This window comes from Macrosteles quadrilineatus, unplaced genomic scaffold, assembly GCF_028750875.1.
Source record: "Macrosteles quadrilineatus isolate MER2022 unplaced genomic scaffold, UCM_ALF_1.0 Scaffold_5__1_contigs__length_97177068, whole genome shotgun sequence".
NCBI lineage: Eukaryota > Metazoa > Arthropoda > Insecta > Hemiptera > Cicadellidae > Macrosteles > Macrosteles quadrilineatus.
The window spans coordinates 96,268,185-96,292,633 of NW_026542598.1; the positions used below are offsets into that span (position 1 = coordinate 96,268,185).

Here is a 24,449-nt window from a genome sequence, read left to right on the forward strand (position 1 = left end):
ATGCTTGTGTATTCCTAAAAACTACACCACCATTATAATTTTTATTTTCAACATATTTTAATTTTGTTTTCACATAGTATTTTAATTTAATATTTACTGTTATAGATACTGAGGTTGACACCTATTTAAAATTGCATTAAATATATTTTCTGAAAATAACCAGTACACCGATAAATTCGGGTTAAACTCAATTATTTGTTACAAAAAATGGTTCCCTATGGTTCGCTTTTTTGTAAAATAAAAATATTAGCTTACAAAATAAACTAATTTAATATGAGAGTAGAAATGTAGAGAAGCGTAGGCAGATATTGCTAGGACAATATTCCAAGCCGTCCCGGGCTTACATATTCCCTTTGGACCAACATTGGACTTGTTCAACTTCACTTGTCTCTCCTCCTCTTTTAACGTCTCTATTTTTTCTGCATCGTAAAAGAATTACAAGTTTAACGTATTTTGAAATTGAAGAAAATATGTACTTATTGAAGTATATTTATTGGTATAATTCATTTTACAATTATTTTAGTAATCATTATTTATTTACCAAACTATGAGTTTGTGACTATTGTAAGCTTTTCTCATAGTTTTTATTTCAAGTTTGAATAAATGTTCTCCTTGATTAAAACCCTAAGTTAAAGATTCGGTTAAAAATTAGGAACACATGATTATTGAAATAGTAATTAAATTGAATTTAATTATAAACTAAATGTAACGTGAAAGTAAAAATACAAGTTGTCAATATTCGTATATCCATACTATGCTGTCATAGCTTTCTAAGTTGGTTATTTAAAACTCTGTGGTATACACAAGTTTAGGTGATACTTATATATTTTTTACTAACTGTTTCTATGATATTCAAAACTTTAATGCAAGACAAATAAAAAATCTATCTTCATAAATATGTAATTGGAATGGTTAACGGTGCTCATCAATTTTTACTTAATTTACTTTATATAAGTTACCTAGAGTGAAATTTTCAATATTTTATCCTTTCCTAAAAAAGTTCTCCATCAGTTTTTTTTTCGTTTTACTATGCTTGTTCATTTCAAAACCATTCCATTCACTAGAAAATAGTTACACCTAAAATCAGTTTACATTAGTATGAAAAAGGTAAAATCTTATTTCTTTAGTTGCATATGCATATAGGCTTTTGCAGGAATATTGTTAAGGAAACTAAAGAAGAATAAAACTTTCCAGAACAAAATTGAAAAGGTTTCACCAATAGAGCGTAGCACACAAATAAATCTAAGCCTCGTTGGCAGACTTTTGACTTTTGTTTATGGAACGCCCAATGGTATTTCAAAGAATTATGGAATTGTTGAATGGGCCATCAGCGATGAAGCTGTAAAACAATTCTGTGGAAGCCGATCCTATAAACAATGCCCTCGGCTATCATTAAAATAATTCACCAATGAGTCTCAGAATTAATTATTGGTAAACTAAAAGCCTCATTGTCATTGGGATTTTTGATACAGTTGTTTAGCCTAAATAATGGATGCTTTGTTGCAATTTAACTGATGGTTTTACTCATTATCGAAAGATTTATAAATCATTTTGTTGGAGGATTAATAAAAAGTTTAAAATTAATCGTGACTTTTTGATATTACTTTTTTTAATATAATTACAGGACGATCAAGCTCCTACTCATTCATTGTATTCGCTCTTTTTTATGTCGGTTAATTTATGTTCAGGGAGTTTCAGAACGTGTTACCATTTTAAATCGTCGAGTATTCAAAATCGTTGGATGTTTTTATGAATGATTTTTCAACGATTATCATTATGTATGTGGAATACTGAGCAAGTCCTGTCAAATAAATTTAATCGTTTAACGCTTTCTTTTGATTAAAGTATACAATTTTTACCTAAATTTTAACTTCTTACCAAAGCGTTTTTAAATGTTCTGAGGAAAATAAGTAAGTATTATTAATTTACAACTAAACTATTTACGTCTCTGGCCTTTGTAGAAATAATCTGCGTGGTTAGAAAATACGTTTACTTAGAAAACGGAAATTTCGCACACAACCTTGTGCAGAGAATATTCAAGCTTAGTTTCCGTCTCCCTTTTAAGTTGCCTCAGGCCCAATGAATATTCATATTATGCGTTTAGATTGTTATTCGTTGTTGCTTACTTTGTGAACAATTAAACTTCGTAGCTGAGTTTATTTTGTTTTAAATTCGACCTTTACATAATCGTGACCTTCAAAACGAGCGTAGGTTGGATTCGTCTTATGAAACTCTACAAGCTTTGTAGTTTAAATTTCCTCTCTTCACATAAAGTGGTCTTAAAGCTAGTATTTCAGCATACTTTATATTTTAGATAAAAATAAAAGCCAGTTTATAAATTACAAAAATATTTATTTAAAATCCTTCCATTAATAATCTCATATAATGTTTTAACAGAATCCTGAAACTGAACCATTAAAAGATTTCTTTTCAAGAGAAAACAATGTTACACTTCTCTTCAATGAGATCTTTCAGATTTTAATAGATGATTGTGATTTAGAAATATTTTTATTTTGACACAATCTGAAAATCCACTTAATTAACCTAAATTAAAAGGAACTTTTTGAAATTCAAAGTCCAACATCTGAAAAATCCAGATTTAACATTCCACTTTTTTGTCACACTCGTCGTTCCAATTCGTCATCGCTATCTCCTATCTGGAAGATGAACACCCGATTGTTCGTTTGACCCGTGTTATCAGTTGACCTTGACCTCCTCCCTGTTATCAGTTTAGAGCACTGACAGTAGGTGGAGGAGGCAGAGCTTGAGGAGGTTCTGCTGTCACGTCGAGGACCTTCTGTCATGCAAGTGTGGCTAGAGTCCGTAGCGCTCGGCCTCTTGTTGGATAATGACGTCACACCTGGAATGTGCATGCGTGTGAGAACGAAAACAAAACTGTGAGCAGTAAAATAAAAGAGCAAACAATCAAAATGTGTGGTGAAAATAAAAAAAGTGTATGATAACATAGACAAAAATAATTTAATATAGACCGTCAGCTGTGCTGCGGTTACCATAGGTTCTGGCACACACCGCTGGGAACGCTATGTAGTTACGGCCTACGCACTACGTAACTACACAGCGCTCCCAGCGGTGTGCGCCAGAACCTATGGTAACCACAGCACGGCTGTCAATCTATATTTAATTCTTTTGTCTATGATGATAATCATCTTTTAGGGTGGTTAAATTTTGAATCCACGGGTCGTTCGTTAAAAAGTGATGTTACACTTAATATGTAAAAGGGTGTGAGAATGAACAAAACAATGGGAAATAAAATAAAAACTGTAACAAAAAAAATGATACTAGAAACAAAATGTGCAATGAAAATGAACAGAATCGGTTTGTAAATAAGTCCGGGTGAAGCATAATTTGTTTGGTTTGGGTTTTGACTTTGACTAGTGAAATTATGCTGCTTATGTGCTTCACGGGGGTATCGTGTAGATTTTGCTGTTGTCTACCAAATCTTTATATTTTTCAGGCTAAATTGTATTACTTTTGCCATATTGTTTTTTTTTGTACTAGAGGTCGAGATATTTTTATAAAACCTTAGTTAACTAACGTTAAACGAACAATTAAAAAGTGCCATTCACACGAACATACAGGACCTTAAGATTGCCTTCGTCTGATACTTCGATGACAACTCTATAAGAAAGTATATATTAGTGACCACCTTCATAAAAAAACTGATCTTTTGAAAGTTTTTATTAATTTTTCACCATCAAACTATCAAGAACCTCTAACTCAGAGTGCAATACTGGTCTTGTGTGATGTAATAGTCAGAAGGTCAATTTGCTACTCTCAGGTCTCAACTAGGCTAATTAGATATAATCATCTCACGTCCCCTGTCTGTTTGCTGTGCGTCTGTTGAACATATGTTCTTAACATTTTTGTAACAAGTGAAGAATATTTCATTTGATTTTGAACAAGGTTCTTTTGAATTATTTGTTCTTGAAAGATACCACAACTGACTGTAACTGTAAACTACTAATTATGAAAGCTGGTGGTTTCGAACCGAGCCTCCTTTAAATCAAGGTGATCGGAAATAAATGAATTGTATGATTTAATTAATGGGAATTCTATTGGTTGGTTATAAACAACACTGGAATTACTCCCCCTTCTTAGTGCAATTGCCCATTGGGTTCGATTTATATATTTAGTAAAAAAAATCATTTCTTGAAGAAATTACAAAAACTCATATAGCCTCAATATTAAAGTATGAAACCTTTATTAAGAAAACTCTACACAATTTAATTAACATATTTTTGGATAATTAAAAATTTAGCAAATTCTAACAAGAATTAATTAATGAACACTTAATGACGTGTATAAAAGTAGACTTTTATATTTTACACGTTAGTCAACTTAAAACAATTATTTTATAATGTTAGCCTGTTGACGTTGAATGTGCCGAGGGAAAATGACAATGTTCAAGAGGGCTTGGCTTTAATTAGATTCACTTTAATAACGTAATATGGGAATCAGGTCAATGTTATTAAAGACTCAAGTAGAAATGTGGTTTGAACTAATTGATATTCAAGCTTTAAAGCTCTCTTGGTTATTCTGGTATAGCCTTAAGCAATTTAAATGGTCATTTGCTTTGTAGTAATAAAGCTTCTATTTTAGAATGAGCCTTTAAGTTGGGTTATTATTGGAAATATATTTTATCATGTGGTTAATATATGAGATTAATACCGGTATTTCAGTTAAGATTTGGCTTGAGAAGGTTTCACTTCTTTAATAAACTATATTTTCTGTTAAATCATTAACTGAATAAGTTATATTTATGATTTTGACAAAGTTATTCTTTGCTATTAAAATTTAGTTCAGTTAGTTTTTAATATTTAGACGCAACAAAGTTTACATCTATTCTTATATGAATATTTGTTCCTAAATTGTCCTACTAAGAAATTATCTGTTGATTTCCGAACGATGTCGGTTGGATTTTGTCTTATAATCATTAATTATATTCTCTTGGATATGGAGGAAGACATAAAATAAGATGGAATTTAGCTATTCTAATGAATTTATCTTTAATTACTGAAAGTAAGCTATGGAATTTCAAATTTGAATAACTCGTTTGAAAATGTATTTCATATTTAATAGGACTGTTAATAAGTTTTTGACTACCTATGAACAAATATTTATTTTGGATTTTATGTGTTACTTTGAAAATCATATAGGCTGAATTTAGTCACAGAGGCATTCAGTTAATATTCTTGGATTAGTAGAAATACACAAGAGGATATGGAAAGTAGCTATGCGAATGGAGTGATCTTAATTTACTGAAAGAAAGCTACGGTGTTTAAAATTTTAATTAGTTCCAACATTTTATTTCTACAACAATTCTACTGATTAATATACGATACAATGGCAAGATTTTCCGATGACAAAAAGTTCCATTGTCAAGATCTTCCGAAATTATGATGTTACGGCCAATTGCTTTTTTTCTCTGAGTGGAAGGAGGAAGAGGTCGCTTCAACTTCAGAACTCTTCGTCAACGGTGATTTTCGGGGTTTACTGTCCAAGACAAACCTACTGGTTTTTGTAGAGATAGTCAACGATTCATACAACTGAAACCAATAGGGTTGTCTCAGTCAATGAGCTCTTGCCATCGGAAGAACTTAGTGCATACCAAATACATCTTTGGCATGGAAGTCCTTAAAATGTATGTGAAAACTACAAGCGCAATACGCATCACTATTGTGCATTTAAGAGTTTCTTCTGCAACGTATTCATACATGGCCTCCTCTAACGCGCCGCTGCGAGACAAAAGTGGCAACGCCGCATACCTATCGAGAGCTGTAGCACTATGGAGTGTGTAGGCCGGCGGTGCGACGTTGCCACATCGTCCGCCACGTCGTGTCACAGGCTACTCAGATCATGCCATTCGCACATGAGTTATGTACAGTGGACCTACTTGACCGTTAGGACGTTACGGTGGGTGACGGTTCATGCGTTACGTGACGGTCATGTGATGTGATGTGGCTGACCTGTGACCTGCGTGGTGTCCTGGCGTTTGCGCATGCGCGGACAGAACAGAGAGATGAGCGCTCTCCTGAAGTTCTGGCCGGACACGCAGTAGAGAGCGAAGTTGATGCCGAAGTTGGTGTTGAAGAGGAGGTTGAAGTAGTGCTGAAGTATCACTATTTCGCTCACCGTCTCTGTCTGTATAGCCTGGAACATGAAAGAGGTTTGAATGTTTGTGTTTGAACGGGAGTTGTAGGTTGTTTATTTTTGTTTTTGGGTTGTTTGAACTTAAGTGTTGAACCTTTGTGGAACAGAAGTTGACGTAGTGAGGTAGTATCAAGTATTTAACTTTCTTTTTTACCTGTATAGTTTTTTGAAGGAGTTGAACTGGATGGGGATATATTGTTGATTTTGTATGCATTGGAAATATGGTAAATTGATTGTTAATATCGAAGTTTGCATTGGACCACAGTATTGAGTGTTGACGTAGAAATAGGTATCTAAGGGATGGCGAACTGAGTCTTAATTGTAGTGCTTAACAATGTGTTGGATGTTTAAGTTACTTTTGGACAAAAGTTGGATTGAGTGTTGATTACGTTGAACAGCAGACTGATCAAGTGTGGATTTATAAGTGTGTATAATAACTAGTTGATAGGGATTTCTGCAAGGTTTGTGTCCAACCTGTTGATTAAGTGGTAATGTTGATGCTTTTACTTTTAATACTTTTAATACTTGTGTTGAGCAGATTTATTAAGTGCCGATGTTGAACGTGGTGTTGAAAAAGAAGTTGAGTGTTGATGTAAAAGTTTCTGTTAAACAGCATTTTGATTGAGTGTTTAGCTTTGAAGTTTGTGTAGAACAGCATGTTCGAGTGTTTATGTTAATGATTGTGGTGGACAGCAGGTCGAAGTAGCACTAAACACGTTATCAAGCAAAAACAAACTGAAAATTATCCACAAAGATCCTTACACTACCAATTAAATTAAAGGTTTTCAGAATTTGAAAATTGGGTAAGGGGCCCTGAAAAACGTATTTTTAATTACGAGATCACTTAAATTCGTACAGTGCAGTAATAATAAATAATTCAGTCCACAGTTAAAAGGTGTCAAAAGATATCATAATAATTGTAAACCAGCTATTTTTAATACACTTCGAAAAACTTTAAACGATCAATATTTTAACCATCTTTATCAATCATATCATTTAAACTCACCTTAAAATTCCAACGCCTTGTTAAAACTTTGATTCGATAAAGGCTTAAATTATATCACCGACATCTTACCATTACAACGGACTGTCACTAAACCATTAACAAAAGCGAGTTTCAGTTCGAAGACGCGCCTAATCCGATACAGCTGACGTTTCAACATTGATATTCGCCGATTGAGCGCGTTTATATTCATTTCAACTTTCATTAATTGCCTTCAAACGCTTTCAATTCTCTGCCTCCCTTTCGTTACGGAGACAGTTATGATTTATTGTATCTTTTTTGTGAGTTTGAAAGATCTTTTCGAGGATTCTGTCGTCAATCAAGTTTTTTGTGACAACCTATTCTTTTCGAAGTAAAGGTAGTAATGGTTGACAGATTTAATGAGATTAAAAAATATTTTCGATGGGTTGACCAAGATCTTTTTTCAGTTAGGGTAGATCATGTTTGACCTTTTTTCACAACCTGATATTGTTAGTAAAATTCTTTTATCACTAATTGTAAAAATAAAAAAATTGATTAAGTCATTTTTCAACCTAGCTACGTAATAGTGCAGCTTAATATCGGTGCAGTTGTCTAAAAAATCGGTTAACTAACTGTGGAAAATGTATGCAAACAAATTAGCAAGCGAGTTTATTAAACTAGCCAAATGGACTGAAAGTAGCCATTCACTTGACAATAATTACATTTAATGTTCTGTAAACGCCGCTGTAGAACATGCATCTAGTTTCTTTTCGGTTGTTTGAAGAATTTCAGTAGCAATTATAGACATTACAGTTTCAAACGATCATCCTAGTACGATATATGGAGTTATCAAGGTCGAGACGGATTTTAACTTATTATACTCTCTCTTTTGAGTAAACGTTTTATAGCTTGGTCTTTTCCCCACTATCCACTCATTCAACAGTTTTGTAAGGGAAGGTTAACTTTTTACAGCACCTGGCAAATTATTTGTCAAAGCATTAAGCAAAATAATACCAAGGTTCGTGTCTTCTTGTGTAAAAGCGCATTTAAAAAGGCACATAAATAAAAACAGCCCTTAATCTTGAGTTTTGTCATTGCAAATGTATTGCAAACTAGCTGTGTGCCCGTTCGAATATTTCTAGGAAATGAAATATAAACAACATTAAACGAGATTATTAGATTGTCAGTCAATAAAGTACGCTTGGCCGGAGCTACTTTGTAGGTAATTCGCCGATGAATATATTGATTCTAAGTCATAAAGAAAACTGCTTTATCCTTAATAGAAAATAAATTTGAAAATCTTATTGAAATAGTGTAATAACTAATAATACAAGCTGTTATACAAATTGTGCCGTGACCTATGAATTAATTTAGCAATACCTCTTGTCAGAACATAACCAAACAATATCTGTAGCTCTGAACATAATTATTATTTAAACATTCTGCTGGTTCATAAAATATTTTTTTCTAATATGTCATGTCCAAGCCTGATATTATTTCAGCTTGATGTTATTTCTGATTTGTCGTAGTATATAAAGCCAGTGATATTATTTTCTAATATTAATTTTACTTTACAACTGTCACTTTTTTAGCCACCATGGAAGTATCCTATATCTTATTTGTGAACCTACTTATATACCAGGGACTTGAAAATCTAGATAATACACAGGTTGGGGAGCAAGTGATTAAATAATACCTTTATAATCTTTATTTTATCGAAAGAAACATTCAAAATATGAAAAATGCATTTAAACCCCTAACACGATATAGATTGTTCTCTATATGAAAAGAAATAAGTAATGTGGCTATAATAAAGTATTTCATCAGTTCTTCGGAAACCTTGAAGCAATACAATGAATTTACAATCATTTAAATACATTAGGTAACATTTCGAATAATTCGTTTCGTAATTTAATTTGAATAGTAAACACCTCATACTATCGTAAAATATGAAGCATGTTTTGATGTGTCCCTTGAGCTTGTTCAGTTTGAGTTCGCTTATCAGACTCAATTACCCATGCTTATGGTTTACTCTTAATTAGGGGAATATTTTAGGAATTTTTGCTCATTGGTAAAAACAAGCTTTGTTTATAAATCGATTATTTTATTGGGTTTTAAAATGTTACGTAACAAAAAAAGTTTATAACAAAACGCCTAATCTAAACTGTTAAACCTGAAGCTAACCTTTCAATGATTAGCAGCTAATCCATTAAGATGGTAAATAAAAAATGTTAAATGTATTTTATTTCGTATTATTTTGGCCGTATCGTTTCTTTAATTTCATTGAAATTTGAACCAAATATACTCGGCACCATCCAACTATGATTATGGTAGTTGTGAAAACAATCAGTGTTTCACAATGAGCTTTCCTGAGTTGGAGCTTCATGTAGAAACTCATTTGCCAAATGAGCTTCAAATTATTGACGCAAACAGTAGAGAAGCGTATGTTACGCAGATTAGATTCTCAGACCATGTGTGTACTTAACGTTTTCATTAAACACTACAGTTCCGGGTTTAATCTAGTGTTTATCAATTCCATTATCCAGTAGAGGTTCTGTAGTTAACATGAATGAGATGGGAATAGAAGTTAGTAAAGTTAGTGTTTTGTGCGTTGAAACACTCCCCTCACATAACGTCAGTAGAGGTAAAGAAAGCTTAAACTAAATGATTATTTCCTATAATACTTTTGTTGTATGATAAATAGGTATTTGATTTATAAATTGAATACTGTAAAATAATATGTTTGCACAGTTATACATCAGAATTAATGTTTTAATGGTCTTTTCAATTTCCATTATTAAAATAGACATACTTATTAGTCAATCTAAAACGCATACTGTTAATACATTTCATGTGACATTTTTAGCGAATTTCCCATACAGGGAATAAGCTATTACCGTAGTACTCATGGTAAGACCTGGACCCAGGACCGATTTACTTTTTTCATTTTGAGGTCCCTAGAGGAAGTACTTGTTAAACTAATGCTATTTAAATAGGGAGTAAATGTGATATTTTAAAGGACATATTTTAGTGTAAATCCAATCAGGTCTGCAGATTCGCTGCGGCGGGGATATTTATTAATGTTTTCCATTAAGCAGAACTATGATTTGATAGGTTTTATATTTTTGTAGATTTGTATATTTTTTTCATTTTTTCTTTGCTGAGCCTCTTTTCCCAACTTTCTGATTATCAAGAGGGTTTATTTAATACCATTTCTGTTATGTGACGATGTCAATATAATACAATTATTGAGATATTAGTTATGTGTATGTAAATAATAATCGTACCTAATCGATGTTGCGTTTCTGGGATCGTATTTATGCCCAGCCATTTTTGAACTACTTACATATTTTATATAATTTCCTTTTTTAATGTTAATAATTCGCTGAAATTAGTAAATTGAATATCAATTTTATTTTTAGCTATTCTAAAATAAATCAATTGTTTCAAAAAATAGTTTGATCTTGTTTTGTATAGAAAATGTTTTAAAGGTTCTGTAAATGGATACTAATCAACTATATTAAATATCGTCGAATGAAAAGCGCAATATTGTGTTCTTTTTTGTTAAATATGTCGAAGTTAATTCAATCCATTAATTGAAATGCCATCAAGCTGTGATTATACTGTATCGTATAATTTTACGAATCGAAACTTCACATAAGTTTTTGTTACGAAAAGTTGTAAAAGGTTAATGTAGGGAGTAAACTGCACGAGTAAATTAAAACATTTTAGCTTTTCGAGATGAAAACAGGTCAAAACTGTAACTTAAACTTTGTGAAAGCGCAGCAATGATAAGACTGCACACATAGTTTGTCTGGGAAAGTTTCACAAGTGTAACACTTTTTAAAATGATACCTACTTAAAATAAATATCTTTTTTGTAATGGAAAAATAGATATGAAAAATTAATGAGTGGAAATGAATGGTTATCAATTATTATATAAATGAGTATCATTAATGATGATTTCAAACTTACATCTATAAACAGGCCTAAAACCATCCCTTAAAAATTTTAAAATATTCCGATACTAAAAAAAAAAAAAAAACACCCACAAAACCTTTTTGACAAGTTATACGCTCATACACTTAACCAAGTCCTTACAAGACGCAAGGACACATACAAGGTCAAGAGGTCATGTGATTATCGCCAGGAGAGTGGGACATCAGTCGGAGAGTCCTGAGGGAATATCAGATGAGACGGGATAAACCAGTGACATGAAAGTCAAACAGTGCTAACAAGCCCTTAGCTCTGTGTAGCAGATACATTACTTGTAACTCTGTTAGACCAGCTCAACTACTGGTATGGGGTTGGCAAGTGGGGAACATGTTATGATGATCTTATATGCACAATTATTAATCCACGGGTTTGAAATTTTTCTTGTAGGTTCTTTATGAAGACACCGTTGCCTGCTAAAGTTATTGGTTACGTTAGTAAAAAATGGGACAAATGGGGAAAAATAGTAGTAAAATTGTAATTTAATGTGCGAGTATGTGTAAAAAATCAAAATCAGACATTGATGGTTGCATACCAAACTCGACGAAGTTCTAAGAAACGAAACTAGTCGTCATACCAAACCGACACTACGGTTGGATAAGGTAATCATTTTATTTTAACAAAACTCTAAAATTATTCGTTCAGTAAGAATTCGCTGCTAAGTATTTGTACAGTTAAACAGTGAAATATATATGGGGGACCAAAATTTACCTAATTGACAAATTTAATTATATTATTGTAATTTAGATGCTAGGTTCTTTGGGATTTTACCATATTTCTTTGTGCCAGAAAACTGTACAATTTTATACTGTATCCTCAATAATTTATTTTTAAATTTGGAAGCATAAAAACTTATTGATCTAGTTTTTATAACTTATTCGATTATATTTATTGAAAAGGTCGTGCAAACCAGCCTCAGGGGACTGAAGAAAAGGAAATTTTTCTGAGTTAACGTTTGTGCTCAAAACTACAAGAAGTTTTATTCATTTTCCAATTATTAACAAAAATAAAACCAACCATACTTTTAAATTAGATTGGAATGAATACATTTGAGTCAATGCTTTACAAGGCAAGAATCTTAAGTGGCGAATTCCCTTCGTTGAACCTGTTGCAATAACATGATTCAGAAACACATCTGTAGATGTACCTTTATTTAAATACAATTCACTACTGTAATTCCAACTCTGTATTGTTTAGTTAAACAGCCACGACATTCGTATATATCAAAGCCGTCTTGACAATAGATCAAGGGTTTCTGTACGTTATTGATGTCATTGTGAACAGTTCGGAGTAGAGAGAGGGGGAGGGGGGGCACGTGATCCATTAATGCGTTGAATTCTAAAACAATCGAACCCCAAGAAATTCTGAATGTGCTTGAACTCATTGTAAGATTTGGGGTTTTAACGTCCAAAGTTTATAGGTGTATATTCTTTTTTAACCATACGGTTTGGAGAAGTCTGTTTTCACAACATGGACGTAAAGGTATAGTGAACAAAGATACCAATAAAACAGTAGAATTTGTATCCTATATCTATACTTATTTAATACGCAAGCAGGATTTTTGAGACAATTACTCCTCCGAAACTACTGAACCGATTGACATGTTTTTGGTGTCATTGGAAAGAGCGTAACGTGAAGTTGTGCAGGAAACTTTCTTTTTAGGAAAATATTAGAGAGTGAGGCCCTGGGACCCTTTAAAGTTTCGTATTTCTCCATAAGATTAACATCGGAAACAAACATTGTTATGAAACTCCAGCTGTTGTCAGAAATTAAAAATAAGAAGAAGAACATAATGTTGATTGTAAACCGTCAATAAGTTTGCTAATTTGACAGTTTGCTACAAACATTTACTGAAGTGGTTGAAATGAAATATTTACCACTTGGGTTGGCGTAAATATTACAATGGAAAAAAGAGAGAGAGACTGGATAATTTTATATACTAAAAAGAAAACTGAATTAACATTGTGCTGCATTTCTTAGTAATCATTGAAAGATCCGATTTTCCAAACTATGGAAACAGGAAAGTCATAGAACACCACCAAGGAGAAGAAATAGAAATGATGTTTTTTTTTTAGAATTTATAATCGTTATTATGGACAACATAATAAGGCTATGAGTAAGGCTATTTATTGAAAACACAAAAAATCAGCTTTTGAAAAATGATAAGATATTTACAAGAAATGTTGATTATATCGATCTGTTATGTAGGCCTACATCTTGAGTATTTCCATAATCTACGAGTCGAATCTTTTAAAGTCATCAGAATCAGAAATTATGACTGTTATTCGTTTTTAACGCCTGTAATACTTAGCAATTGCTCGAATTCGAGCAACCGGTATACTAGTATTTTAATAATTAATGTCAACTATGCTGGCAGTGTTCTGACAAGATGGCACCAACTGTGGTGTACTACAAAGTGTAAATAAACTTACAGTTGGCCTGAAACCGAACGTAGTTGTCAAGACATTGTACTAAAGTAGTGTAATTGACCGTAAGTTGGCTGGAAACTTTATGAGAATCGAGTTAAACCTAGTGGAAACTTGGCTGTAGAATAATTCTAATGAACTTCTAGCGTTTGAGATTTCATTACTATTGTCATTGACTTTGGATACTGCATGTATTTTGTATATTATTGATAACTACATGCAAATAATATTACAGTAACTAAAGATAAGAAAACAGCATAAACACGTTTGTAGACTAATGGAATAAACCCCACTTGTTGATTTGTAAGCTCTACAATACAATGAACACTAAAAAATAATAAAACTTATTGTGAATATATTAATTATGCTTACGAATATATGCTTAAATATTATTGTGAATGACTATTGGTTTCAACGTTTAGGTAACTGTATTCATGTTTATGATAGGTTTTTACTATTTTAAATAGAAACCTTACAGAGTATATTCATTGACTATTGATAATATTGTCAGAGGTATAATGTACTCCTCGCTATCTTACTGATATAGTAGGAATAAGAATGGGTAGCTAAAGAATACATAGATACATTTGCAATAACTGGGTCTGAGACAAAACGTTGGAATATTTTTTTTTTATTTAAAAGTTAATTTCTAAAGTTGTGGTTGTGCTATTTTCCCCTAGAAAATAATTATCACCATCATAGTCTATTTACGTGGCCAAACCGATTTTACATTGAGTTCCAATTAATCCACATTACTAATAGCTTTACCACAGAGTTCTGGTTTGCAGATATTGTTTAACATAATTGCATTTAACGGCATAGTTGCACACAACAAGAATAGAACAAATCAAATGTGTCATCTATTTACTAATTGAGTTATAATTACATGTTGTCTGTGCATAAATTTCGGTTTCTATATTGAGCATGTATAGTGCTGTATTAATGTAAAATTGTTATGGACCGAGTGTGTTTGTAAAACTTTTTCACTTTATTTTCAAACCATATATATATTTTTGAAACCATCAAGATTTGAACAATACTTAAGAGTATTGAAACATTGTTTCTTTTCCCAAATGGCTGTTTCATTGTAAAAAATAAACTATTAACACACTTATTAACAAAAGATTTCATCTAAGTGGTAATGCCGCGAGCCCCCAGAAGCCATCTATGTGGTTTAGGTGCAAAGCGCAGACTTTGGTCCCCGAGGCCCCGGGTGTAAATCCCATCAATCACAAAACAATTTTATCCAGGCGATAATGCCCAAGGTAAGGTGAAAACGGCTCTAGGCTATTGCCTAGTGTCTTATAATGTAAAGTTCAATCACAAAAAAAGAAAACGTCCTTACATCCTTATATATAATACGTGAAGGTCATTTTTACGAAATATTACTCCTCTGTTAATAATGGACGGATTTTTACAAACGATGTGTCAAAATTAAGTATTTTTTGTGTAGACGCCCCCTTTCATTAATTTCTGTAATAAAAGTCCTCGGGCTTTGCCCCACAGGCCATCAGAACCCCTATGTATTTCTTATGAAGAAAAGATTTTGTTTACTTATACAGACGAATAATATGTATTCATTACAGCTGTTCATAGTAAACACATGATACACTCACAAGAGTTCGTTTTTAGAGTGAGTTCGTTTTCAGTTTCGATAACTGGAGTGGAGTGATTGATTACATTATCTTTGAGTCGACTCCTCTTTTAAGTCATCGGAAACTATGACTGTCATCAGTTTTGTAATAACGCCTGTAATACTTTACAATTGTTCGAATTCGAGCAACAGGTGCACAGGTTTTATCTAATCCTGTTGTTGAATGTTTAGAACATTCTCAATCAGCTGTGAGAGCGGAAGCAAGTGCAGCTGTCATAGCATGAATACACACAATCCAGGCGTCTGATGCTTCTTGTCAAGCAAATCTCGTGCAAGATTTATCCCTTTGTGGAGATACTTAGACTAAATCCTGTATTTGAAAGGAATATTAAGGAATATTATTTATTATTATTATTGAAGGAAGGAAAGTATTGAGGAAGGATTTGCGATTTTTTCTCAAAATAGGCTGAAAAGATTTCTAGCGATAGATGGAGGATTGATATGGTAGAACCTCGATGCTTTGGTCTGTGAGGATCAAATTTTTTCCTACAGTTACCTAACAATGTACATGTCCTCTCACTGATTTGAGAAAGCAAACTGGCCAATTCGCTCATCAGTGAGACAATGTTAACATTGTCTCACTCCAGATTTGCAACGTGAATGCACGAAATAGTGAGCGCGTAACATGCAGACAAGGTCGTATGCGCACGAAATACGTTGGCAGCACTGGCTATAAATCAGCTGGTCAGCTGTTGTACTGTTGTATCATTAAATGTCATATTAAAAGTTCATTTCTGTATAAAAATATGTTACGTTTTATTACCAATTTGTTTGTTTTATGGTATCTGTAGGAAAAATATAATGTGCAACTCGAGTGCAAAGTGCAATTGCCTCACTCGATAAACCATTCCTAAGTATTTCTCTCGATTGAGTCAATTGCTCACTTTGCTCACTAGTTGCACAAATAACTATTTCATTGTGTTCAATTTGATTTGTTTTTAGTTTTAGTGGGATTGACGCAGTTACTATAAATATTATCTTGACTGATTGTAAACGCCATACGACATTTATACTAAGTTTTGTAACAAATCATTTTTTAACATGTCCCATAGTTTTTTATTCTCACTTCAATTCCTAAGACGCTAGGCTTAGTTTAGGTTTTATTTCAGGTTAGGCATTGGGAGTCACGTTTTTATGTCATAGATATACGCCATTGGTGATTGGTGTGATTTGAACCCGTTAACTTAGGGACCGAAGCCCCTTACTCTACCTCTAGACGGGCTCATTCCCCCAGTAATAGAAACCCACTTATAGACTGCTACCATCACACTTATATGCACTTATGAACTGCTATCATCACAGTTTCAGAATCTGACGTTTAAAACAAAACAAATACATACACCATTCTAATCCAGTACCTTGTAAAAACATGTTCGTCCTGCAGGAAGAAATCCTTTGTAAGATTAGTCTCATCAAATGATAATAAAATCCTAACACGATGATAAAGAAAAGGCAAGTGGCTGGTAATGAACTATGTTTCAAAGAGAGTTCTACCGGCTTGCCTGAGAAAATTGCAACCCTTGAGCTAATAGATGCATTACTGAAAAGATAATAAAACTCTGAAGTTCTTTTATTTTACCTAACCCGCCATGTTGAACTTCCCTATCCCCATTTAAATAACATTGAGTGCTTAACTTAAAAAAATATACCTCTATGGAGCCAACGAAGTTCAATGCTAGAAATCAGCTGTGCGCTTGAGTTTTGAAGAAGAGTTATGTTTTGAAGAATTTTCCTAACCTAGTTTTTGTTTGTAAATGAAGGTTACTATTAGAAGATGAGTGAAATGGATAATGAAAAATATTGTTCGTAACCTCCTGTATATTGTCGGGTCAGGTAAAATCTTGTACGTTACACGTTACGCAAGAGCGTGATGTAAAAACGCTCTTACTACACTTGTAAGGTAAATAACTATTAAAGTACTCTTTTAGGGAGTAGATTAAAGAGAAATATATCCGTTGTATATTTTGCGATTTTCTATTCGTGCATATATAAATTGTGGATATTTATAGACACGCACTGTGGATGCGGTACTCCCTGGTGTGGATTAACGTCCGCACGAGTGAGTACTACGACTATCCGCAGTACTATCCTGATAATTAGACCAATTCGTAATTACCAAGGCAAAAATGTGGTTCGGATTCCACTATAAACTGTAGGTCCCTTAGTTGCCATTAGCTGCATGGGCTATAACAGCTGTGTCTAAGGAATATGTCGGTTTTAGTCACTAACAAGAATACAAGATCGCGCCACTCATCCTCTATTTATGTCCATTCATACTTGGCTTAAAATACCTACTTTGTATGGTCGCTATTTAATTAGAAAGTATTAAAGTATTAGTCCCCGTCAGCTACTGTTTAATCAGCTAGCTAAAAATCAGCTTTCAAAATTTCTGATTTCTAACATAGTAATTACTCTTTTGGATAAATTGTTTTTCGAAATCGCTGGTTTTATGGTATTTAGCTTCTAAACAATCCTCTTTATAACGAAAATAAATAAAACACGTTAAGTTCACCTAATCTTATTGGTCAAAGTTATACGTTACATTTTCATGTAATCCCGTGTAAGCGTGTGACGGAACATAATTTTCTATTGTAATGTCCGGCCCGAGTTTATGGCCACGGCCAGTCAGCGCCAAACAGTTTATTTCACTTCTAGTCCCTACTGTCAGTTCCACGGCTATTTTTCACACAGGTAATTAAAAGCTCGTTCAACAAGGCCCATTATTGACTCTCAGTTTCGGGCGCTTTAGAAATGTTGGCTAAATTACAGTTTAAACAGTGTTACGTTTTGACACTGTAAATACTTTTTTTGTGCTCATAGTTGGTAGAATGTGTTGGAAATTAGTTGAAACGCGGTTTTTCTTATTTTGTTAACCATATTTTTGTTATTTAATAACCTTATCTAAGATTTGTAACAATTAATATTACTGTAGGAAGAAATTGATTAGGAAAATTAATTTTGAAATAATTCATTAATTGGTTGGCAGTTTGAAGATATTTGTTTTACTATATAACTGTTGTATATATAACACTGTTAACTGTATCACTGATGTTTCTGTAGAAATGTTCTTTAGCTGATAAATCTTCCTCTTGTCACTTTAATATACAATGGTTCGATAATTTGTTTATGGAAACAATGCAAATTGTCGTGAATAATATTTGATTGTGAGACATTTACATTGGTTTTTTGACATGGATTTGATCACCAAAACCCTGGGATTTAGGTGGTATATTTGTAGACGATTGGGTTGGTTTAGTTAGCCTAAAAGTCTGATTTTGGTTTTACAATTACTTTCCATTCTTTTTATAAATTAGGATGGTTTGAGGATACATTAAATTAGATGCTGCTTCACCAGTTTTGATTTTAATCTAACTATGGAAGGGCTATCGTGTTCATAAACATATAAAACTATAACTCACAGTTGGTCTAACCACGACCACTTCTCTATTGTGAAACTATCTAATTATCCTAGATTAGATATGGAATTTGCTACAGTATTTTGAAGTTTGGACTTACTGTAATTATTATTTATTATATAGTTTTAAGTTGATGTTTTATTAGCTTTAAATACGTTTCTTAAAGTCAGTGACGTATTCAGTCAGATAAAGAAAACACCGTATTTCAAGCCACGCCCTGGTCCATCCAACCATCAATTTATCATTGTCTTCTCGATTGCCTTTGCTTTTCCAATAAGTTATTTGTTTGTGAAAATATCTCGGATTCTCAATAACATAAACCTGAGTTTCTATGTGGGCCAAAACACAATTTGGAGTTATATTGCATTGTATCCAACTTTTTAAATGGGTTGACGGCCTCTTTTAACCTTGCATTTTGGCGCGTCCACATAGACAGATCACTTAAAGAAACACAATAGTTTAGTGGGCATGTAAACAAAATTTTCATGGTTTGAGACGATCACCCACATTATTTTAACCCTGTGATCACCTTGCCTATACAGGGTGTATCCGGGGAGCGAGCTGGCGTAGTGGTTAGAGCGCGGGACTTCAGTCCCTGAGGTCACGGGTTCGATCCCCGCCAAATCACCAATGGACTTTATCTAAGTGATGATGCCGCAACCCCTAGGTATAGCCTGAAGTAATGTGAAAAACAATCCCAGGCTCGTGCCTAGCGTCTCAGGAAAAGAAAATACAGGGTGTTTCCAAATTGTCCTGACATATTTTGTGGATTTCTTCCTTGGGCTAAGACAAACATCAATGCCATATAAGTATGGATCTCAAATGCATAGATCTTTGTTTGTATATTTTTAAGCATTATTTTATATCTTAAGCATTTTTCAAGATACAAATTTCAAAATTAGTATAAATGCGTATTTTAATAGGTAAAAAGAGCTTACAAACTTTCGTTCCAATATCTCAAGCCGTTTCAATGGCGGCCATTTAAAATCTTTAATGCCAAATTTCATGAAAACCGTAAATATTAAGAAAATTATTTTTCTAATGAAAAAAGGTAGGGAATTTAAATCCAAATTAAATGAGTCCTTGTTGTTTAATTATTATGTTCCTAGCAATTCGACATGCCTTGTAATATAAAGTTTACTTTTAATTCCAAGCTTAAGAAATTTTGTAGTTTTTTTTTCTAAAATGTTTCTATGTTTACAAAATTGAATTTAAGAAATTTTAATAATTCTTTATTTTTCTGTTACAGGTGAGACAGACATGTTAAGCTGATTACCATATATCACCATGCGTAAGTTTAGTGTGTGTTTGTATTTAGTTTTCACATGTAAGATGCATTATAATAATTGATCAATAGTAATTGTACGTAAAATGAATATGCTAGGGAGACTGAAAAACGTTTCTTTGGTCATCATTAGTTCATATTTGTTAAGACCGCAACATTGAAAAATATATCATGACAAAAAACTTTTTTGTGTTGAATTCTGAGAAAATTTTTTCCCTATCATGAAATTTGTTTCAATAAAACTGATGGTATGGAATACTACACAACGTATAATCATTATTCTTGCTTTAAACAACGCATGTAAGCATTTTTTCTTAACCCTCAACATATTCAATACTTCTATGACGTCAGCCAAACGCCTCTTATGTCATGTAATATCCAATAAGGAAAATATCGGCTTTCGAAAGAGGTAATGGAATTTATTCAGGAAGCATTCCTCGGCTGAATGTCTGGTGAACCGCGATTAATACACGTGAAATACATTTTATAAGCGTGTAATCTACTTAAATGACACTTACAGAAAAGTTGTAAAGTGTACAAAAAATATGATTCTTTTCCGTATATTTATTCTCACCGCTTACACTTGATAAAGGTTGTTGACAAACTTATAGGAGAAAGTGTGTGTCAGAATGCTGATACCGTTTATTTAATGCATAATTTTGATTCACTAAAATACAGGTTATGAATAATTTTAACTTTTGTTTACTTTATATATTATAAATTTCTTTTGGAATTAAACACAATGGAGACTTTGTCCTTTTTAAATGCATCCTGTAACTCATGTTCTTATCAAGTAAAATGGTATGAGTAAAAGTTTTATGAAAAAATATAAACATGTATTTTACCCTTGAACTTCCCGTGAATTGGTTAAGTTTTCGGAAACTTTTATGGTTATTATGAAAATTTATATTTTATACAACAGCTGATTTTACATTGTAGAATTGTTACGTAGTTTAGCATCCCCAACTTGTACAAAAATATGCTGTCACAAAACCAGGATACATAAATCTAGTAAAACTTTGAATCAAATTCCTTCTAGATTCAATAATTTATAGTTTTCTCCAGAAAACATTGTTTTTTCTTGCATAACCTAACTTTTTGTCGTCATGATACTCGGACAGAACTTATTATAATGTCGTGGAGAAATCAACTAAGTTACTCTATAATATATAAAACCCACATTTTACGACCGATTTTTAAAGAACTATTATTTTAGACCAAGCGAAACGTTCTCTTATTATTAAATAGTGATAAATAATAGCCTAGTTTATACACTAAATAGTTTATATTCTCCTATATTGAAACAATTCTAGCTATTGTTAGGTAAAATACCTGGAAAAGCATGCTATAAGTGGATCCATCGGTGATCTCGGCTTTGTTCAATATAAGCTTACAATGGTGAAGCATCAGGGGAGCCTTTGATAGGTCGGATACATCCGCTTTTAAGAGGGGGGGGATGTTACTGGTCTTATAATGGTTAATAATGGACTTGTCCCTCTATAAACATTGGCCGTCTTGTAATACAATGTCAGGACGGTAAAACTTGTAATACAATATCAGGTTATCTTGTAATACAATATCAATATTGTGCAACTTGAAATATAAGTATCTTGTTGGCTTTAAACCTACATTTTGAAAATTACAGTATTAATTGGGAAAATAAATATAGGAACTTTCAGAAGTTTATACTATTCCTTCGATTCGTTATTATGGAAAGTTCATTGCTTTCACTTTGAGTTTTAGATAAATTACCCTTATTTTGGTAAAACAATACTTTAAAGTGTATCAAAAATATTGGAAACCCCTCTGCTATAGCATATTGACTTAATATATGTTTAAAACTGATACACTCGTTTACGTTTTTTAGTATTTCAAAAATATTCTTGGCAACACTCGATGTTGTTGATGAAAGTTTTTGTAGATTATTACTTGACATAAATTATTAATTGCGACAATGACTACATCGTGGTGTCTTTATAGTGTAGTAAATTATAGAAATGTAGAGGCTATTTGACTACAGAAAGATGTAAAAAAGGTTCAAATGTATAGTATTAAAATGATCAAACGATATGTTTAAAGTACATATAAAATTGGAAAGATAAATATTTGGCTTAAATATTTTGTTTAATTCAGATTTATTATGAAATGCATTTAACACGACTATTAAAAATAAATAATTCCTTTTGTAAACCTCAAAATAAATTGTGCTGTTTACCGTTAATATTTCAATGCATTCAGATGAACAAGGAAATACATTTTGTACATTTACAGTTGAAAGAAAATTATTGCTTTTGTGTACCTCATAATAGACTTGTTTTTGTAGGGCAAATGTTTGAAATTCGTAAAAATCCACAGTAACAGTTTTTTTTTTGGCAGGTATTGAATGTCAAATCAACCATTTTACGAGGCCGAGGTTGATGAATGAAAAGACATGACAGTGATTAAATTTCTCGGGAATGAATAAACTTTTGTGATATAACATTGGCAGCACAGATTGTTTAGGCATCGGTGAGTTCGTTTTCACTCGATTCTACAATTTAATTTTCAAGTTAGAAAAATTTTAAAAACCTTAGCACGGTAGGCAATTCTTTGAATAGGACTATTGCAATATTTTTAGTTGGTTAAGTGATTGTATTTTGACAATGTTAGTTAAACTGCAGATTTAGTGAATTTCAATTTTAAAATTTCTATTAACGAGTCATATTTACCCTAATACATTTGATAGAGTACTTAAGTTTTCTACTACGTGGAAGTGAAAAGTAGTTTTTTTATTAAATGTTTATAGTATAGAAGGAAAAAATACATTTTTCAAATTTGATCAAAATCTATCCAAAAACAAGCAAACTAGAAAGTTATTTTAAATCCATCAAATAATATGGGGGTATTCTTGAATTGTCAAACAATGTTTCAATATACAAAATGTGTTTATCTACACCATAGTTGTAATACAGATTTCCCATTTCTATTTTAAGGGTAAAAGTTTGTAAAACACGATTTTTGAAAAAATTCTTGAACCCCATAATACCCAGTACCCATTACCCGATCTTGCTGGGTTGTGAACTTAATAAAGTTTAATCAGCTCTACTCATTCTACCAAACTCAATAAAAATCTTATTAATCATAATTACTCGAGTTATCGTCTTCACGGAAACACATAAAGTATCAAAATTTTTACGAATATTGTTTTTGGCTTTTGGGGAGATCAAAATGAAACAGTAAATAGGTCATTCCGTGCCACCCAAGCTTTACACCCATAGAAATTTAATAAAAAGCGAAAAAAAATAGGCAAACATAAAAAGTTAGCTAACAGTGTGCACGTGTAGTTGAGTGTGCACGTACAATATGTTATGTTAGTACTCTACCACGCTAGCTTATCAAAGGCCATTATGTGACATAGACCGCAGGGATTCAGGAAGACATTAGATGTATGTGCATAAGGCCTGTCCCAGGTGCTTCCGACACCTGTACCACCTGTCGCTTGACAATAGCTTCTCGTTGTTTATGGCTCCGACGGGAATGCAGATTAAGTCAAGTATTAGGTCAATCATGGTTGTGATCTACATGTCAATATGCTTGGTGATATACGTAGGTTAATTCAGGTTGTTCCAAAAAAGGCGGGGGTATAATTTACGTAGCGATTCCGTGGGTCGAAATAAGTAAATTGTTTGTATAAAAATATGTCTGATATTCGAAGAGAGAAATTAAAAGACGAATTACAACGCCATATAACTTTATTGTAGGTGCCCTATTTCATGTCCAGAAAAATATAACTTGAAACCTCTCGCAAAAAAAACCACTATTTTAAATGTAATACGTATTATAACATTTACTGCTCTTCAATAATCTTTCCGTTACTCTTGTTGAGCATCTGAACCGTTCTCTAAGTACCTGAAAAGACTTTGTTCACCGTAACTAATAATCGCAATAAAACTAGGTAGCCATCAGTAAACGTTAGCTCCGCCATAGCTTCCTCTAATACAAGGCCGCGACGAGGCAACAATGGCAACGTCGCAGAGTCGTCCTACAGGACGTTTGTTATTTCTGTCATTCCAAGCAATTGGCCGGCCGGAGCGACGTTGCCATACACCAACGCCGTGGTGTGTTAGATAGAGTAGGCTATCACTACAACCAATAAAATGATGTTTCAATGCGTCTTACTCACCTCGTTGACGAACACCCAGACTCTGATGACGTACGAGGGAAGATTCAGACATATAAACACTGAAGACACAACCAACAGCATCTCTGTCACTTTAGTCTGAGAAGAAGACGCTTGTTTGGACTGGGATCGGGCGAGGATCGGACGCTTCACCCCCACCGGACCGATATTGTTGACTTCTGACTTGCCAGAGTTAGTCATAGACCTCCTCACTCGCGCTAGTCTCCACACTGTCTTGCTGATCAGGGTGTTGAGCACGACGATCAGGCAGAAGGGGATGAGCAGAGTGACCACAAAGTCTATGTAGTTGAGTGTAGTGGCCAGGTCCATCCAGTGGTCTACCAGACTACACACTAGGAGTGTAGAGTTGCTGAAACAAGA

The 24,449-nt window shown here is 33.0% G+C and overlaps 1 protein-coding gene across 2 annotated transcripts in view; it reads right to left on the reverse strand.

The window, feature by feature from the left end:
* LOC128995900 (sex peptide receptor-related protein 2-like) overlaps positions 1-24,386 on the reverse strand; it is a 29,308-nt gene extending 4,922 nt beyond the window's left edge. Inside the window, exons 1-3 of one of the 2 annotated variants that reach the window (XM_054420945.1) lie at positions 24,072-24,386; positions 5,988-6,171; positions 2,615-2,860 (exon numbers count right to left, since the gene is read on the reverse strand). In XM_054420945.1, coding sequence (XP_054276920.1) covers positions 2,619-2,860; positions 5,988-6,171; positions 24,072-24,269 — 624 coding nt within the window. In that variant the 5' untranslated portion in view covers positions 24,270-24,386 and the 3' untranslated portion in view covers positions 2,615-2,618. Of the gene's footprint in view, positions 1-2,614; positions 2,861-5,987; positions 6,172-24,071 lie in introns of those variants that run through there. The other variant, XM_054420946.1, reaches the window with a different exon arrangement.
* Positions 24,387-24,449: the final 63 nt, after the last annotated feature.